Raw genomic sequence first — 16,763 nt, forward strand, 5'->3', positions numbered from 1 at the left:
AATTGTGTGGTATATATAAAACAAATACAAGAAGCGTTTAATGTTTGAAGGAGTAGAGGAAAGTTTTTACAGTATTTACAAAAGATACAGCACAAAAGTAGAATTTAATAGACAATCTTTATTGTAGGACAGGTTGAACATATATGCAGACACTTTGAACAAGCGGAACAACACAAGCATTGATTGTAAGTGTGAAGCTATAGATTTTTCAGCCATTCCAAGTTCTGTCCCTTTGGTTCACAAGGATGGGCAGGAACATCAGGCATGTTTCCATCATCTCGCACAGGGACTGCATGAGGAAGGAAAATAAAAAAAGCTTCAAAACTTTATTAAATGACGGTTGATGCAAATACGTGAAAGACATCAATGATGCTCAAACACAACTTCCTGTCAAACGATCAGCAACAGCGTTTACCTGGGTAGGTGTACGGAATGGCTGCATTGATCATTGCTGTATACTTTGTCATGGGACTGACCAATGGAAACACCAAAGCTGAGAAGAGGAAAGCTTAATTAAGTTTGGATGCAATAAAAAAAATGACACTTGATTCCACATAACGGAGATGAGAGAAATAAATGATGTCCTTATGAAGCATCTTACTTTTAAGTTTTAAATTTGTTTGTTCTCATACACTTGATTGTTCTCATACACTTGCATTATTTCCCAGCTTTCCTATCACATACCAAGATTTTGTGGTGCAACAGATATTTCTTCTGTATTACCTTCCACCTAATATGAAATACTATACGTTTTAAAAGTAAAGGTTGTCCAGTGTTAGTATGTTAGTATACTTAATACGATTATCATTCTCATGAGCTGTTCATACGGTTCACTCACACAATAGCCCAATTCCACAGGAGACCAGGACTACAGGCTCCTTATTCCACGCATTTCTCAAGAACGCTCCGATCTCTGCAGGAAAAACAGCGCAGGTTAAAATATCCCAAAATCTGGGATGTTTCCTAGTCAGCCTACAGCAAGCTAACGTTAGCTTCCTATTCAAGGTCATGTTTTAAGCTTCATTTCAAACGGATTGAACTGCCTTGAAGTAAACGTAACGTTATTTCAGTGTAAATCTGAACACGTTATCCCACTTCGAGGTCTTATTCACGATTATTTAAACAGATACGTGCAAAGGAGAAGAGTAAGCAAACACATACTCGCCATGTTGAAGTGTGTAGTTTTTAGCCTGAAGGCTGGTGATCATGGGAAATGAAGTTCTTACGAAATTACGTGTGTTTTTTGCGCCTGTCGTATGCCAACGTGACGTCGACTCTGCGACAAACGTGAACGGGGATACGCAGTGTCTCCGGTTAAGGTCTCACTTCGGCTAAAGGAGACGTGTAGGTAGGCTAAAGTGAAACGCTAATCGTTTATTTGTGTGCATTTAAACGCTACGCAGTCTATTCAGTGGAGTTTCCTGTTTATGTTCATTTTTATTTTCGCGCAGACGCCAGTACTATTTGCCCAATAAAATATCGTTATCGGGGTATAATACATGCTATCTTTACTGTAATATAATCACGCGATGACATTTATATTTATTCTAGCCTTCTGTTTTATAGCACTATTCTGTATTATTCTGATATTTGAGAGAAGGGTTCAGTGGGTTCAGTTGAATGACTAGAGGCACTGCGAATATTCTACCTGCATACACATATTGTATGTGCATAAATTTGTTTTTATACATTTGTGTTTAAATAATACCATAGAATATTTTCTGTCTTCCAGATGATGGAGGATTTTTCTGGCTTGGCTTTGCCTCCTCTTTTTGGAGGACACATCTTGGAAGCAGAACTGCAACCTGGTGGGGTTGAGCTTGGACCGGGAGAGGTAACATTAATGATCCGATCTAGAGTTGGTAGGGTTGATGTCAGTGAGTGGGAACACTGAAAAAGTAATAAGCATATCTGTCTGCATACTCTTTGAACCAATCCACTAATAGTACGCACACAGAGAGCCCAATACAAGACAGAAACCATTTTTTTCTTCCCCACAGGTGGAGCTGGGGCCTGGAAGCAACGAGTTACTAGAGAGCCCAGCTCAAGAGGATGAAGAGAAAAGAGCTCTTGATAAAAGCAAATATCTGGCTCTGAACAGGAGATGTAAAGAAATTGAACAGGTATGTACAAGATAGTCTATGCATTTGTAAATGCGTGCTATTTTGCACACCTTCACTGTGTTGTATGTTTAATCTCATTTTTTGCCTAATTTCTATGGTCTTTGTCAAATTAAACAAATTCCTGATGTATTGTTGTTTACATCAGTTGTTATTAATGTTGGATTGTAAGAGACTTCTTCTGATACATACCTTTTGAATTTATTTTTTTTGATTAAGGTTATGATGTTTCCTTTCCTTCATTGTGGTAATTGACATATAATATTACCAAGTGTGATGGTGTATGTGTCATCACTTACTTCATCCCACCCAGCAATTCACTCCAAATATATTGTATTTAGGTGAATCAGAAGATTCTTGCCCGCCTTCACCAAGTACGAAGAATAACAAGGCGCTTAAAGAAAGAAAGACGGTACGGTAAATTAATTTTCTTACAATTTCCTGAGACATTTCCTACTTGATGGCCCATCTGAGGGTTTTGCTAATCTTACAGGTTTCTCATGAAGACTCTAGATGCTCACGGGGATGACTACAGAAATGCCCAGCTAACTATACTTCTAGAGGTGAGAATAAGATTGACAGGTGACTATGAGAAAACCCACGCGGACACAAGGAGAACATACAAACTCCGCAGAGATAGGATTAGAACCCGGTACCTTCTTGCTGTGAGGTGACAGCACTAACCACTCCGCCACTGTGCTGCATCAAAATTAATAATAATAATGCCTTTAATGTTTTATATCTCTGATTCTGAAAAATGTGGGACACTTGTTAAGACGTAGAATGTGATGATTTGCTCATCCTGCATGGTGTAAATGACCAAAAACAAATATGCACCGTCTGGTGCTTTTGGTCCTTTGAGGACCCCAGATAAGATGCTACTCCTCTCAAAATGTGTTTGATCGATCATAAATAAATATATTAGCATCCCTTCTATATTTTAAATGTTTCACTGGTTCTTGTTTTGAGGATGAGCCTGGAGCACTTTTAGATTCTGCCGGTGGAGTGGAGGATGACCAGCTCAACGGCTTGTCTGGTTCTACTTCGTCTTCAGCTTTGCATCACGCTTCTGGACCAAAAAAAAGAAGGCATCGAATTCTACGGCAAGAAAAGGATAAAGACCAAATGGTAGGGGAAGGTCTCTACTGAGCTGCTTCTATCTGCTAAAGTATATTAAATACATTACTGCCTTGGATGCAGGCACTGTATGTCTCCTTTATGTAAGCATTTAAACATCTATCTTGGTAGAATAATTGATCTTCTGTTGATTTGAGTTTTTGTTTCTTTTCCCAGACAGAAGCAGACATTTCAGTGTTGGCAGAGACACAGTTTGGAGAAATGCCCAGCCCAACCTCTCTGTCCCACTGATAGTTGCACTACCCAGGATATGATATTATGAAGGAGCACATTGTTGCTATTTAGTAGACATGCTGCCTCTTTTTCAGTCAGGTTCTTAGCTTTGCTTGCACATTGTGAACATGTAGAAATTAATCACGTCAACTGTTACATACTGGATTAATATAGATTTTTTTTCATTTAATATTTTCTTTCTACATATTTTGAACCAAAGGTTTGTGACAACCCATAATTATTGCAAACTGTGTCATAGACAGACTTGTTTGGTAATTATCTGGCAATCCAGGTGCAGAGGGCAGAAAATGCATATTATTGATGTCTTTAATAATACATTCCTGGATACTATTCATGATTTCATAGTTTGTGACGCAGACTCATAAGTAGTATTAAAGTATAAGTGCTATTTTTTTATTTAATTAAAAGTTTATATACTAATGCTTGTAACTTTGTAAAACTGTTTGTTGTGTGCTCAACCACATCAACAACTTAAAGTATCACAACTGATGTGAAACTCGTGTGTTTTGCTGTGTTTCTATACAAAATGTAGAAATGTTTCATACAAAAAAAAAAAATCATTTTTAAAAGTTCAATTTTACAGAGTAACGAATTTCACCGTCTTTCATTGAGATCCTTGTTTCTATTTTCTTTTTGGCATGAATGAAAAATATTCGAAATACAATTACCGGTAAGTTAGGGGTTACTGAAGACAGAGTTTATCGAAATGTTTAAGAAGAAATATTGTGAACGTCCTTTTTCAGACGCGGCTTCGGTTTCTGCTCCAGCGGATGTTTTCCAGTGACAAGCGTGAAATCTGTCCAATCAGATCTGGTAGATTAGTTCTAGGGCGGGGCCTAAACGCGGAGGTGGGATTTTAGCTACCGTCCATCTTCAGCTACACTGAACGAGCTTGTCGAAAAGAAAATATAATTTGGAAGTAAAGAAGAATTTCTGGAATTAGTTTTGGCCGTATTTGAAAAAAAGACAAAAGAAAGCCCATATCCTAGGTAAATGTCTAAAATAAGTACAAATTTTGATGGTCGAGTGGCCCAGTTTCCCTTTTTCCTAAATTTGACTAGCTAAGCTGCTAGCTAGCATTTATGCATAGCTAGCCAGGCAGTTAGCTATGTTAGCTTGCAGGTTAACGATAAGGATGTTTTTAATGTATTTGGCCTTTCTCGACGCAAATCTATCAATATAAAATCTTAAATGGGGCCCCGAGATATTGATGTATGAATGTAATATATAAATTAATATGCTATATGATGCTTGTTTTGAAACGGCTCGGTTGCTATCCGACCGAGGTAAACGAGCTAAGAAACTGGCTAGTATTAATGCTAACAGGCTAGCTAATTTTAGCTGACATCCATGTCAGTCATTGAAAATGGTTATGATCAACCACGTCCGTGAACATAAAACGATTGACAAAGCACAATTCCAACGTTACACATTGAAATGTCCCCTTTTTTTTAGGTGAAAACAATTGTACAGGAAACATTATCTGGCTAGCTGGTTGAAGTTGACGTTCGGAGCCACTCTGAGGAAACTCGTGTGCTGATTGTTCTGTGCGAAGGTATTCCGTCTTACTTGAATTAATTCACAGTTTATGCTTTTTCTCTGTCCGATGCTAACTTTCTGACAGACGGAATGTGGACACTGTCGTAGGCAGAGCCATGGCTGACAAGAGAAAACTTCAAGGTAAGTCTGTTAATGTGAATCATATTACACTATTTAAGCTCGCATCTTGCACAAAGACACGGTGTTTAGAGTGTTGCATGGATTTATACACAGTAACGTCTTCTACCCCCTGTCAGGTGAGATCGACAGATGTTTGAAAAAAGTAGCTGAAGGTGTAGAACAGTTTGAAGACATTTGGCAAAAGGTAAGGGGATTTTGCATCCCGCATTCTGCTTACACTTTAAGTGAAATGTGCAGTAAAGCTTATATGGTGTTTGTCTGTGTTTCAGCTTCACAATGCAGCTAATGCAAACCAGAAAGAAAAATATGAGGCTGACCTCAAGAAAGAGATTAAAAAACTACAGGTCAGATAAGTTAAAATAAAGGTTTTCATTCAATCAGCCCCTTTTTTGCTCCCTTGATTAACAGCAGTGTGTATTTGAAGTTAATATTGTTTTTAATATCCTCGTCTTGTCTTCCCAGCGATTGAGAGATCAGATAAAAACATGGGTGGCCTCAAACGAGATCAAAGACAAAAAGCAGCTTATTGAGAACCGCAAACTTATAGAGACGGTATGTTTCTCATCATTTGCTGCTCTCGGTTCTTATTCGCTCTTTAAAGTATTTTTAATGCCATAGAACTGTCATCTTAGCAAAGCTTGTATGATTTTTCTTTCCTCAGCAAATGGAGCGGTTCAAAGTTGTAGAACGAGAAACAAAAACAAAAGCCTACTCAAAAGAAGGCTTGGGACTTGCTCAGAAAGTTGATCCAGCTCAGAAGGAAAAGGAGGAAACAGGACAGTGGCTAACGGTATTAGAGACGCCATTATCCATTTCGTTTTGCACATCATATTGACTTTTTTGAAACTCTTTTCTCCACTTGTGCCAAAGATAGTGAAAATGTCCTAATGTAAACATAACATCTAACAATTTGAAGGAAACCGTAAAATAATTATCAAGAACCTTCCAGCTTGGGTTGTTAAATGTAATAGTTTGATGAAAATTAGATTTAAAAAGAAATGTTTCTGTACATTAATGTTCTTTCTGTCTTAATATCTTCACCTGCAGAGCACAATAGACACACTAAATATGCAGGTGGATCAGTTTGAAAGTGAGGTGGAATGTCTTTCGGTTCAGACGAGAAAAAAGAAGGGCGATAAAGATGTAAGTCCTCTTTTCTCGTTCTCCCATTGAAAGGATACGTTTTTGTACAATGTTCATTCCTGCGTTTAAGTGCAACCTTTAGATGAACTTTCCTGTTTTAATGTAGAAGCAAGACCGGATCGAAGAGCTCAAGCGGTTGATTGAGAGACATCGATTCCACATTCGTATGCTGGAAACTATTTTACGAATGCTGGACAACGACTCGATACCAGTGGATGCAATACAGAAAATCAAAGATGATGTCGAATACTACATCGATTCCTCACAAGACCCGGATTTTGAGGAGAATGAGTTCCTGTATGATGATTTAGACCTGGAAGACATCCGTGAGTTGTGGAGCTTTTCAATCAATGTTGATGTTAGGAAATGGATGAACATGTTTTTCTGTCTGTCCTGTCTTTCCTCTCAGCTGCAGCTTTAGTTGCAACATCTCCATCAGGTCAGGGTAACGTGGAAGATGAGATGTATCTTCACTCCAGCAGCACTCCTACTTCCACCACCTCCTCTTCACCCATTCCTCCATCCCCAGCCACCTGCACTGCCGTGAGTCCTTTTCTTTTTAACAATAGGAAACGTGTCTGTTAACGTATGTTCTGACATAGTTTTGCACTTGTGTTTGCCTTGCGTTAACCCTTCAACGACGCCTGTCGTGTTTTAATCCAGTGACTCTTTTTGCTCAATCGGCATTTCAAAAGTGGATTGTCATATTAAGGTATCTCCTCCTATAGGAGAACTCGGAAGACGATAAGAAAAGGGGACGGTCGACAGACAGTGAAGTTAGTCAGGTGAGAGGCTCGTACCTGTGCTGTGCCAGTAGATGAACAGTTTAGTGCAGCGCTCTGGAGGATCGAGGCGGCTCCACAGGCACTCTCCATGTGGGCCCGTGGTTGGAGACCTCTGATTTAGTGCATCTCATCTCCTGCACACTTGCTCACACTAAACTTTGCTCCTCTAATACTTTGTTCAACAGTGGTTTCCTGTAAGAGAATTTATTTTAAATGTATTTTTCTGTTTTCTTTTACATTTCCAGTCACCGGTGAAGAACGGCACGCCGTCTCTGCTGTCTTCCTTCTCTTCGTCCACCACCTCTGGCTCCTCCTCGTCGTCCTCCCTTGTGTCCATGGCGAGTGTAGTTGGAGGCATGTCTGCGGTTCCCACGAGCAGCAGTCTAATAGGGAGCTTCAGCAGCGCAGTGCAGCAACACCAGCATCAACCTGCAATGCAACCGTCTCCAAACCAGCAGCAGCAGCAGCAGCCGCTTCAGACGAAGCCCTCTGTCCCCTCACACAACACGCCCAGCCCACCCAGCAACCCTCTCCTACCAACCTCAAGTGCACTGTCGCTCCCCACGCCCAGCACACCCATTTCATCGGCTCCAAACGCTCAGTCTCAGCCCGCATCTGTTGCCAGCCCGGCCTCCAGTTTGGGACTGGGACTAGGCCTGGGATTGAGCAAAATTGGCTTGACCGGGACCAGCAGTGCCAACCAAATGATTGGATTAGGTTTGGGTGGTCAGCCCTCTCCATTAAACACAATGGTAGGGCTTCTTTCGGGCTCCACTCCTGCCCCTTATGCTCAAGCAGCAGCATCGGGCGGCTTGGGTCTGAGCGGCGCCATCCAGTCCAGTATTTCCGTGGAGAGTAGCGCTTCCATCCCAACCTCTGGCTCCAGTGGAGTCACCACCAACGGAGCGGGCACCGGGCTCGGTTTGCTGGGCTCGAGCTCGGCCCACAACTCTCTGAGTGGAAGCATTCTGGGTCTGGTTCCTGGGCAAAATGTTGCCCCCAGCGCTTCTCAGGTGGCCCCGAGTTCTTTGAGCTCCACCCCCGGAGTAGTTGGCATGATGGGGGGCAACGGAGGGAGCGTCAGCGTGGTTGGAGGAGTAGGAGTGAGTGCTGCTCCTGCTCGGCCGCCCAGCGGGCTGAAGCAGAATGGAAGCACAAGTATGTCGACGTGTCGTCTTTGGCTCTGGGTGACTGATGGAAGTTCTTCTGACGGCGCTTGTGTTCCCGTCTGCTCACAGGTTACAGTGCTGTAGTGGCAGAAAGCTCCACCGAATCGGCTCTCAGCACATCGAGCCAATCACAGGGCAGCCAACCGTCGTCGCTCAGCTCTTCAACCAGCCAACCGTGAGTTAATTGACGTTGCCCTGAATTTATTCCGGTCTTTACTTCTTTATGTTAACACCCCTCGTCGCTGTTGCACAGGATGGACAACGGCCCCAGTTTAATCAGCTCCATCACCCTGCCTCCCAGCTCTCCGTCCCCCTCGTTCTCAGACAGCACACTCGGAGGGGGAAGTCTTCTGAACGGGCCCCACTCGTACACGCAGGCCACTGAGAACCTGAAGGTGAGGCACCCCCCCCGGCTATGCTTCAAAATAAAGGCCATTACGTGTGGGCTAGAGGCTTATAAAGCTTCAGGTCGGAGAGAAGGGAATTATCTGGAAAACGTTGACGTCCTTAATTGCTGTAGCATCATAAAGGTTTTCTCGGGCACAAACCTCGCTAGGCCGCCTGACACAGAAGCTCGTACTTCCCCAATGACAGATTCATACGGAGCAGGTTTTTCATATCAAACATGTTCGTAGGTAATTGACCGCCCTGCCGTCGTGTCTCTCGTGCCGTTTCCTCCCCAGACTCCGGAGCCTCTCAGCTCTTTGAAGGCGATGGCTGAGAGAGCAGCGCTGGGATCGGGTCTGGATGGGGAGATTCCCAACCTCCACCTACCAGAAAGAGGTCGGAATGAAATGTGTGGAAGAATAAGCAGCTCATAGGTTCATGTTTTACTAGAGCTTTTGTACAATAGTCAAAAGTTCTAAAGGATTCTTGTCGAGGGTCATGACCTGATCGTTCATGTTTTGTTTCTCCTTTAGACATCTTCTCCAGTTCGTCGGCAGCACCCGGCACCCCCGCCGTCCCTCAGCCGTCAGTGTCTGAAGTCAGCATCCCCCCTTCGCTCGGGGTCTGTCCACTCGGCCCCACCCCTCTCCCCAAAGACCAGCTCTACCAGCAGGCCATGCAGGAGTCTGCGTGGACACACATGCCACACCCCTCTGACTCTGAGCGAATCAGGTGAGAGCGACCTGTGACAGCCACTCGCGATGCGTTACAAAGTATACAAACTATCAGACTGGTTGACTTATGACGCCCCTAACGCCCCATCATACATGGCAAGAGCAGCATATGAGCCCGGTGGGAAGCAAGTCAGATGAATGCAGTACTCTTTAAAAGGCCCTCAGACGGCTGCAGAAAATCAAGTTCTCCCATTGTTAAATATAATGTGTACAGTGTTTACACGACTGTGTAACTGTCAATTATTTCTCTTGTATTTGTTAAAATAAAGAGTAATTTTTATTTACTTTTACCCAGGAGTGTATACGCATTATTTTATTTCTTTTAAACCGCAAGACAAGACGAAACATGAAATAATCAGACAAGACAAAAGCAATATTAAAACAAAAGGGAGTCTGTTATTAGCATGATAGTAATAATCATGGTAATCGTATTTGACCAGACACGTTATTTTAATAATAGTATTTTTTTGACCACAAAGAAATAATAAAGTTTCAGAACTTCATTCAGCCTTGTTCTTTAAGAAGTAATTCATAGTAAATATCTTGTTTGTTTGTTTTTCTAACTATGCTTCTGTCTTTAAGGCAATATCTGATGAGGAACCCATGTCCCACCTTGACCTTCCATCATCAGATACCACCTCACCACTCTGACTCCATAGAGTTCTACCAGAGGCTGTCCACAGAAACACTCTTTTTCATATTTTATTACCTTGAGGTACAAAAACGCATACTACTTAGTTCCACTGTTTTAACTCACTGTCAACTTTACTTTTTGCCTCCCTTAAAACTAATTCCTGCGGTTTGTTCCTCTCAGGGCACCAAGGCTCAGTATTTGTCAGCCAAGGCTCTGAAGAAACAGTCATGGAGGTTCCACACCAAGTACATGATGTGGTTCCAGAGGCACGAAGAGCCCAAGACTATCACCGATGAGTTCGAACAGGTACGCTTTTTGTCTTTTTTTAGTCAGAAACCAGTCATGGGTTTGAACATTTTGAAAAACTACTTTTCTCCTCTGCCGTTCCTCCAGGGCACTTACATTTATTTTGACTATGAGAAATGGGGCCAGAGGAAGAAGGAGGGGTTCACCTTCGAGTACAGGTACCTTGAAGACCGAGATCTGCAGTGATGGACAGGGATGTGAAAAGGACAGAGAGGGACACAAAACGTGCTGCTGTTGACATTCCGAGACTGAACTTCAAACTGTGGATAGAGATTGTGATGTGTAGTAGAAACTCTCTCCTGAGATGGAGACCGGTGTCCGTATAGGTTGCATCTCGGTGTGAAGCCTTTGCTACTCGTGCAGTGCTTTGCTTTTGATTAAAAAACGCCCCATGGGCCTGATCAAAGGCATCACACTGCAGGAGCCGGGAGGGCTGTCATTGGAGATCTGCGTTTGTGCCTGTCTGTGTGCACACTCAGTATGTGGCATTAGGAAAGCCGGCCCCATGCATGTTTCTCATGTTTTGTTTTCATTTTCCGTTTCAACAAACTTCTGCCCCAACATGAGCCTGGAAGCCTTTGACTTGACACAAAACTACTTGGATTTGATTTTTTTTTTGCATTAACTGCCCTTCTTGTATTTACTGTAATTTGGTGGTTCAGAATTGGGAGGTACAGCGGACATATGGTCATGGTGTGTAGGACTGGCTTCTCTTAAGACCCAACGATGCCTGTTGAATATGGTCACTATTAGAGGTAGTGAGCGTTTATCAATAGTTTTATTGATATTGCCTCAGTCAATTAACACGCTGATTGAGAGTGACCACAGGGCCTCTCCTTGTGACGGGGAAAGAGTCCTTATTGGACATGGATTAAATTGCTATGCAATTGAACTGGTCTCTGACTCCCTCTCTTTACGAAATAAAATGTTTTTAAGTTAACCTGTCAATGAAAATGCATTATTATGGCACATTCATGTTTGTGACAAACTAATAAACTTGTAAAATAAATAGTACAATTAGGGTTTGAGATATTAATCTACTTGTTTGATTCTTATGTTGGAGGAATTGTCGTCCTCGGTGCAGGTCACACTAAGCATGGTGAATGTACCTGAATCCAGATCACTCCAGTGTCTCATATACACAGATAGTATTAGATGACGAACCCGAGTTTGGTCCGAGTCAAACTCCCACCTTTTATATTATTCTATTGATGTTACTTCACCCTAAATTCCACTGTGTTTAATTTACCACCTGATATTTGGAGTAGAAACACTTTACAGTGAATGTGCACTGATGAAATGTTTACATGTGAAGTGAAAATACATTCTAAAATACAGGTGGTAAATTTGCTTCATGGGACGAGTAAAAAAAAATATTTCATCTGTTGTGGTTGTGTGTGTGTTTTGCTGAAGAACAATAAGGTCCAAGCTGGTTCTATGGTGTGTGACGGGTCACAGCTTTTCCTGGTAGTTTGAATTGGGAGTGAAACACTGAATCAGATTTTTCCATTTGAACAACCATGAAAACTTCAGATCTGTTCTTTAAACTTTGTGTGTGCTAAACTTTCAGGCTTCTTGGGGAGGGAGAGGGCGTGTGGAGGGGGGGGGGGGGTCTAATAAGGGCATGAAGAGGAAAACTGCAAAGTGATCAGATTTGCCTTTTCTAGATTCTATTTTTTGGGGGCTTTTAAGAAAGGTCAGTTAAGTTGCTAAAATGTGAATTTCAAGACGTATTTACTATTATCACAGTTCTGCATGGGAGAAGTTAACGGGGTTATAACAGGATTGTAAAGTTTCAATAAATACTTTTAAGAAATTACACATCAGTGTGTGTGGTGTACAGTCCTGTCAGTCCTACAGGGGAATATGGATTTTCTAATTTTAGATTGAATCTTTGTTAAAGCCGCCACCACATGACGTCGAGACGGCGGCCTCAGTTCGGGTTGTGTGTTCACCAGGACGTCACCGAGACGCCTGAAGCAAACTGGTTTCAACCCAAGTCAACATTTTGATCCGGAAAAATGGACGATAAGACTTCTTGAAATGTTCTCATTTTATTGAAGTGTCAACCGAAATAAAAAAAGGTAAAATACAGGTTTGAGATAAATTTGGAAAGGTACCGGCACCGCATTGTCAAATGCAACTGTCCATGTGTGGGACGGTGTCAGAGGTCACATCTTCGCCTCCTTCTTGACTTTGAGGAACTCCGCCATGTTAGAGAAGTATTTCTGGTTTGCTTCAGCCACCTTCTTCTCTGCAGCCTGCGGGTTCACGATCTCCAGCCCCTGCAGAGGAGCAGAACGATTGTAAAGGAAAATAAACACTCATGTTCCGATGTCTTCCATAGAGGACGTTTACTTTGATTTACCTGTAGAGGAGTGAACGCGACACTGGAGCTGGTTCCTGACGAGCGGTCTCTGACGGTTGACTTTCCGCCGTATGTCATGCTTTGCTTCTGCAGCGTTCTCTGTTGTGTAGAGGAATTAAAAAAAAAAAAATACATAAAGACTCAGAAGGCTGGAAAGAAGAATTTCTTAGTTAATGCTGGAGAAACAAATGAGCCATTAGAGAACTCACCTGGAGGGATTTGGAGATTCTGGCCTTCGAGGCTTCGTTGACCTGAGCCTGCCGGACGCGCCCGCTTCCACTCTTCCCCAGTTGACCCAGACTGAAGCCCAGATCTTCCTGATACGCATCGTCTTCGATCTGCAGCAGGACATCACAACGTCAGCGTTTCAGTCTCATTATTTTCCCCTCAACAATGCGTCAATTTCAAACTACTCAGTGTGACAAGAAAATCCAAAATGCTAAATATTTTTAGATTAAACCCAATAAGCCCTCTGCAATGTTTTAAAACATCAATTTTTATCCATTGTCCCCAGAGTAGATAGAGCAGCCCAACCAGAGGAACTGAGGTGAGTAACACAGAACTCAGAGTATATAACCTGTGCAGGTTTATATTTAGATGCTTCAGAAGGGACTATGAACGCGATCATTTGGTAGAAGAACGTCTCATGGCCTCGGAGAGAATCAAAGAAGCTTTGATGCAGATATATGAAGGATAGAAATATCCACTGGCCTCTGCAAACGTCATCCTGTTGGCATGTTTCCTGATCTCAGTCAACCCAAGACGCTCCTTCATCTTTCGATACCTTCAGATTAAAATACAAAAACAGAGCAGTGTTGGTTAAGCTCCACATACGGAGCTGCTGGCATTCTAAATTCAGCTACGCAAGCTGCTTGCTCTGCGACACGGTGCATCTCCATGTAGCATGTCCAGTAAAACTCTGTAGAGAAGCCAACACTCTGCACCTTCTTCCTCCACGCTTCTTCCTCTGCCCATCTAGTGGAGCCGGCAGTGGTTTCACTTGCTTCACTGGCGGAGGCTCCTGCCATTTATCAAACTTCCTCTCAATTTCTTCTTTCAGATCATAGCCAACCTGGGGTAAAAAAAAAAAAAAAAAGACTTCAGAATTCAGTATGAATTAAATGTTTAACATTTAAAACATTAAATTCTGTATAGATTGTTGCATTCTTATTGTAACATTTATGTAAAATATCTGTCCTCCGAGTGAGAAGAGGAAAATATTAGAGACTTTGTACTTTTGCACATTTAATCATAAAGTCAACATTTATTCATGTGCTTCGTTTGAACGGTCACCTTGCCATCTGAACTCTCGTGGAAACTGTCCACTCGGCTCGCCAAAGTACATTTCGCAGACACCAAACGAGCCGCCTTCCTCCGGAGGTCCTGAAGACGAGAATGGATTGCAGGCATAGCTTACAAGATCTCTGTGCCGAGTTTAGAACGCAAAAACGTGTGTTTGTGGGAATGCGTTTACTGACCGGTGGTAGTGACTGCACAACATCGCAGTGGTAAATGAAGCCAGTGTGGGGCAGCAGGGAGGTGCTGCTGAAACCAGACAGAGTTCTTCTCTGAGCTCCGAGCAACATGAGGTTGCAGGCTGGCATCTTGGACAGATTGGTGAGGCCGCCTGCGATACCTGAAAACCAGAGACAACGCAGAAAGAGATAAGAGCAGCAGCAAGGACATTCCCCAGTGGGAGTCTCTCTGCATTTAACATGCTTCAACTGAACACCGTCATCTCTTACCCATAATCTTGGCAGCTGTTGATGCTCCAACAATGACGGACAGATTTGGGGCAATGAACGACATTCTGGACTCGACATATTCATATATTCTGTGTTTGGACTGGTTCAGCTCTAGAGCCATGTCACACGCCTCCTCCAGTTGCCTCAGTTCGTCCTCACTGAGCAGTGACCTAAAAACATGAACATACACCGAGTCAACATTCTGGTAAACGTTTAAAAGGTTATCGTCCCCCTCAGCAGAGAGTGCGAGCGCCAGCGATAAAACCAAAAAAGCAGAATCATTAACCCCCCGGTGCCGTCGACTCACCCCTGTGTGGTCGAGGCCGTGACACTGACAACCATTATCGTGGCATTGGTGAGAATCTGCTGCAGAGTTTCATTGGTCTTGCATTTCTCCAAATTATTTCCCAGTTCCTGAAAAGGAAACAATGGAACGTGGTCAATAGACAGGGAGCAAGTTGTAAAACATGGAGACAAGAAGTCCTTCGTCACGAGCGACAGCACAAAGCCAAGCTGCTAAACTACAAAGATGGCGATGTCCTTCGGAGTCACAGAACAATCTCCTCCTCTCACCTTGACTGTGCTGATGTAATCGAGAGAGTCCGGGACCAGAGACTCGAGCTCTGGGAACCGCTTGGAGTACTTGTCCCGAGTAAACTTGTGAATGATATCTAAATCCAGGCAGAACAACATCGACCATAAAAGAGGGGAACCACATTAAACAGTTTATTTTCTTCTTGCTAATTGAAGTCAAGACGTCCAACTCACTGAGCTCATTGTCGATCTCTACTGTGAGGTTATTGGCTGCTACGATCAGTCTGTATTCTGGGTCAGCCTCAACAGGACCTGAGACTGAAAGAAAACAGAAAATATTTTTACCAAATCGGAGATTCTTGATAAATATCAGACTAAAATAAAAGCCTATGAAATACATCTTAAATTTAAAAAGATATTGCAATACATACAATGTTTAACATGCAAATGGTACTCACCCTCCGTAATCTTGCGCTGCTGTCCAACATACATCGAAACTTTGTCCATAATCTCAGAAAACTATAGGCAAAGGTTAAAATTATGCAGAAACATTACCATAAATATGAACTTTCATAACTCTGACGTGATATAACTTACCTGTTTGCTGTTGCGCAGCTTGGCAATGGATGCAACACTCTCAGCTTTACTGTAGTCCACCTCCATCTCCTCTGGGATGTCTTCCAGCCCCCTCTCGACCCTTCCTGGCAACACGTCACCTTCACACTCTTCATCCTCTCCCTCCAGATACAGCCCATCCTCCCCCTCATCTCCAGCCTCCTCCAGGTCTGCCAGGAGCTCATCCGCCAGAGACATCTGTAATCAGCAGCAGACAGCTTGAGAACATTCAAAGTAACTGGATTGATTGGATTCCAACGTGAATCCAAAGAAGATCTCACCCATTACAGATTGTAACAAATACTTGTGTTATGGCCTTAATGTTTCTCATATAACTTTAGAACTTACCTGGCAAATTCCTTTTTTGTCTGTTCATAAGGAAATTTTTCTTTGCAGCTTTAAAACACATAATTATCTTTTAACTTTGCTGATCCGCTGTGTGAGTCATGAGCATCCACTCTTATTATAATTTAAATAAGGTACTTTACAAAACGATTACTCAAAACATGTTAACCCAAACAATTTACTAAAATCCATATGAACACTACACATTCTCGAGTATCACTGCTCGGATCACAACCTCAAACAATATTAATAAACGCAACACTTGATAAAAAGTATGTGGCAACTGAAAGCGGAATTCGCATTTATTTGAGAATGGTTTAATTTGGAGCGTAGTGTGCATTAGCTAATCTAGGTAGCATTAGCAAAGGTTGGATAGACGCAGCCAGTCACGTAACTAAACGCTCAATACGTGACATCAACTTACCTCTAACTTCAAACTCCAGCCGCCTTACCAAGAGAAAAACAAATATATTTTAATAGAAGCTTCAAATTCCTTTGTAAAAGATTCTTTGTACAATGTTTCCTCCTCAGCCTTTCTTCGACTTCCGCGCAGTTTGTCGCAGTTTAAAGACGTAACAACGTTCGCACTGCCTTCTGGGAACTGGCATCAGCAAATGGGAGGACTCGAGCGGAGCTGTGGCTCCGCCTACTGGTGTACAGTTTACATGACACACCCACAAGATGTGATTATAAAACAAAACAACAACACGCATCGTCATGAAGCAGTTCAGTAAAGAGGTTCACATTTTGAAGTTTTTATTTCCCCATGTTTATACATTATCCCCTGAAAACCATTCTTAAACGATACAGGTTTTAAACCAACATTT

General features: G+C 42.4%; 4 protein-coding genes across 5 annotated transcripts; 2 read left to right on the forward strand and 2 right to left on the reverse strand.

Moving 5' to 3' along the window:
* Positions 1 to 100: 100 nt before the first annotated feature.
* On the reverse strand, positions 101 to 1,195 carry ndufa3 (NADH:ubiquinone oxidoreductase subunit A3). Its single transcript, XM_068760036.1, has 4 exons — positions 1,162 to 1,195; positions 839 to 913; positions 416 to 493; positions 101 to 289 (listed from the first exon to the last, which is right to left on the reverse strand). Exons 1-4 carry the CDS (start codon positions 1,166 to 1,168, stop codon positions 198 to 200), a joined length of 252 nt encoding a protein of 83 aa, XP_068616137.1. The 5' UTR covers positions 1,169 to 1,195; the 3' UTR covers positions 101 to 197.
* A 124-nt stretch (positions 1,196 to 1,319) lies between these two features.
* tfpt (TCF3 (E2A) fusion partner) lies at positions 1,320 to 3,981 on the forward strand. Of its 2 annotated transcripts, none has more exons than XM_068760026.1 (7): positions 1,320 to 1,348; positions 1,733 to 1,834; positions 2,001 to 2,123; positions 2,462 to 2,532; positions 2,614 to 2,683; positions 3,090 to 3,248; positions 3,414 to 3,981. In XM_068760026.1, the coding sequence occupies exons 2-7, from the start codon at positions 1,733 to 1,735 to the stop codon at positions 3,486 to 3,488; spliced, it is 600 nt and encodes a 199-aa protein (XP_068616127.1). In that variant the 5' UTR covers positions 1,320 to 1,348; the 3' UTR covers positions 3,489 to 3,981. The 2 variants fall into 2 exon arrangements, with proteins under 2 accessions (XP_068616127.1, XP_068616120.1); XM_068760019.1 differs by having other exon boundaries at positions 3,418 to 3,981.
* Positions 3,982 to 5,146: 1,165 nt separating this feature from the next.
* cnot3a (CCR4-NOT transcription complex, subunit 3a) lies at positions 5,147 to 11,310 on the forward strand. Its single transcript, XM_068758998.1, has 17 exons — positions 5,147 to 5,171; positions 5,288 to 5,355; positions 5,441 to 5,515; positions 5,634 to 5,723; positions 5,833 to 5,961; positions 6,219 to 6,314; positions 6,421 to 6,640; positions 6,724 to 6,857; positions 7,043 to 7,099; positions 7,345 to 8,260; positions 8,320 to 8,443; positions 8,522 to 8,663; positions 8,952 to 9,051; positions 9,189 to 9,387; positions 9,972 to 10,104; positions 10,204 to 10,329; positions 10,417 to 11,310. The coding sequence occupies exons 1-17, from the start codon at positions 5,147 to 5,149 to the stop codon at positions 10,513 to 10,515; spliced, it is 2,733 nt and encodes a 910-aa protein (XP_068615099.1). The 3' UTR covers positions 10,516 to 11,310.
* Positions 11,311 to 12,382: 1,072 nt separating this feature from the next.
* Positions 12,383 to 16,499, reverse strand: prpf31 (PRP31 pre-mRNA processing factor 31 homolog (yeast)). The gene is made up of 14 exons (XM_068759837.1): positions 16,361 to 16,499; positions 15,574 to 15,789; positions 15,435 to 15,495; positions 15,211 to 15,294; positions 15,016 to 15,113; positions 14,750 to 14,856; positions 14,443 to 14,612; positions 14,176 to 14,333; positions 13,991 to 14,080; positions 13,642 to 13,769; positions 13,409 to 13,481; positions 12,907 to 13,035; positions 12,698 to 12,796; positions 12,383 to 12,614 (listed from the first exon to the last, which is right to left on the reverse strand). Exons 2-14 carry the CDS (start codon positions 15,787 to 15,789, stop codon positions 12,501 to 12,503), a joined length of 1,527 nt encoding a protein of 508 aa, XP_068615938.1. The 5' UTR covers positions 16,361 to 16,499; the 3' UTR covers positions 12,383 to 12,500.
* Positions 16,500 to 16,763: the final 264 nt, after the last annotated feature.

This window comes from Brachionichthys hirsutus, chromosome 3, assembly GCF_040956055.1.
Source record: "Brachionichthys hirsutus isolate HB-005 chromosome 3, CSIRO-AGI_Bhir_v1, whole genome shotgun sequence".
Lineage (NCBI taxonomy): Eukaryota > Metazoa > Chordata > Actinopteri > Lophiiformes > Brachionichthyidae > Brachionichthys > Brachionichthys hirsutus.

What these genes read in the sequence shown, in the direction of transcription:
- ndufa3 (XM_068760036.1), bottom strand. An exon ending in CTGTGGAATTGGGCTATTGT is followed by an intron (nt 494 to 838) that starts GTGAGTGAACCG and finishes TCCTCTTCTCAG; the next exon opens with CTTTGGTGTTTCCATTGGTC. An exon ending in CATTCCGTACACCTACCCAG is followed by an intron (nt 290 to 415) that starts GTAAACGCTGTT and finishes TTCCTCATGCAG; the next exon opens with TCCCTGTGCGAGATGATGGA.
- tfpt (XM_068760019.1), top strand. Translation starts at nt 1,733, where the DNA reads ATGATGGAGGATTTTTCTGGCTTGGCTTTGCCTCCTCTTTTTGGAGGA. An exon ending in GATGTAAAGAAATTGAACAG is followed by an intron (nt 2,124 to 2,461) that starts GTATGTACAAGA and finishes TATTGTATTTAG; the next exon opens with GTGAATCAGAAGATTCTTGC. An exon ending in AGCTAACTATACTTCTAGAG is followed by an intron (nt 2,684 to 3,089) that starts GTGAGAATAAGA and finishes TCTTGTTTTGAG; the next exon opens with GATGAGCCTGGAGCACTTTT.
- cnot3a (XM_068758998.1), top strand. Translation starts at nt 5,147, where the DNA reads ATGGCTGACAAGAGAAAACTTCAAG. An exon ending in TGACAAGAGAAAACTTCAAG is followed by an intron (nt 5,172 to 5,287) that starts GTAAGTCTGTTA and finishes ACCCCCTGTCAG; the next exon opens with GTGAGATCGACAGATGTTTG. An exon ending in AAACAGGACAGTGGCTAACG is followed by an intron (nt 5,962 to 6,218) that starts GTATTAGAGACG and finishes CTTCACCTGCAG; the next exon opens with AGCACAATAGACACACTAAA.
- prpf31 (XM_068759837.1), bottom strand. Translation starts at nt 15,789, where the DNA reads ATGTCTCTGGCGGATGAGCTCCTGGCAGACCTGGAGGAGGCTGGAGAT. An exon ending in AGAGATCGACAATGAGCTCA is followed by an intron (nt 15,114 to 15,210) that starts GTGAGTTGGACG and finishes GCCTGGATTTAG; the next exon opens with ATATCATTCACAAGTTTACT. An exon ending in ACGGCCTCGACCACACAGGG is followed by an intron (nt 14,613 to 14,749) that starts GTGAGTCGACGG and finishes TCATGTTTTTAG; the next exon opens with GTCACTGCTCAGTGAGGACG.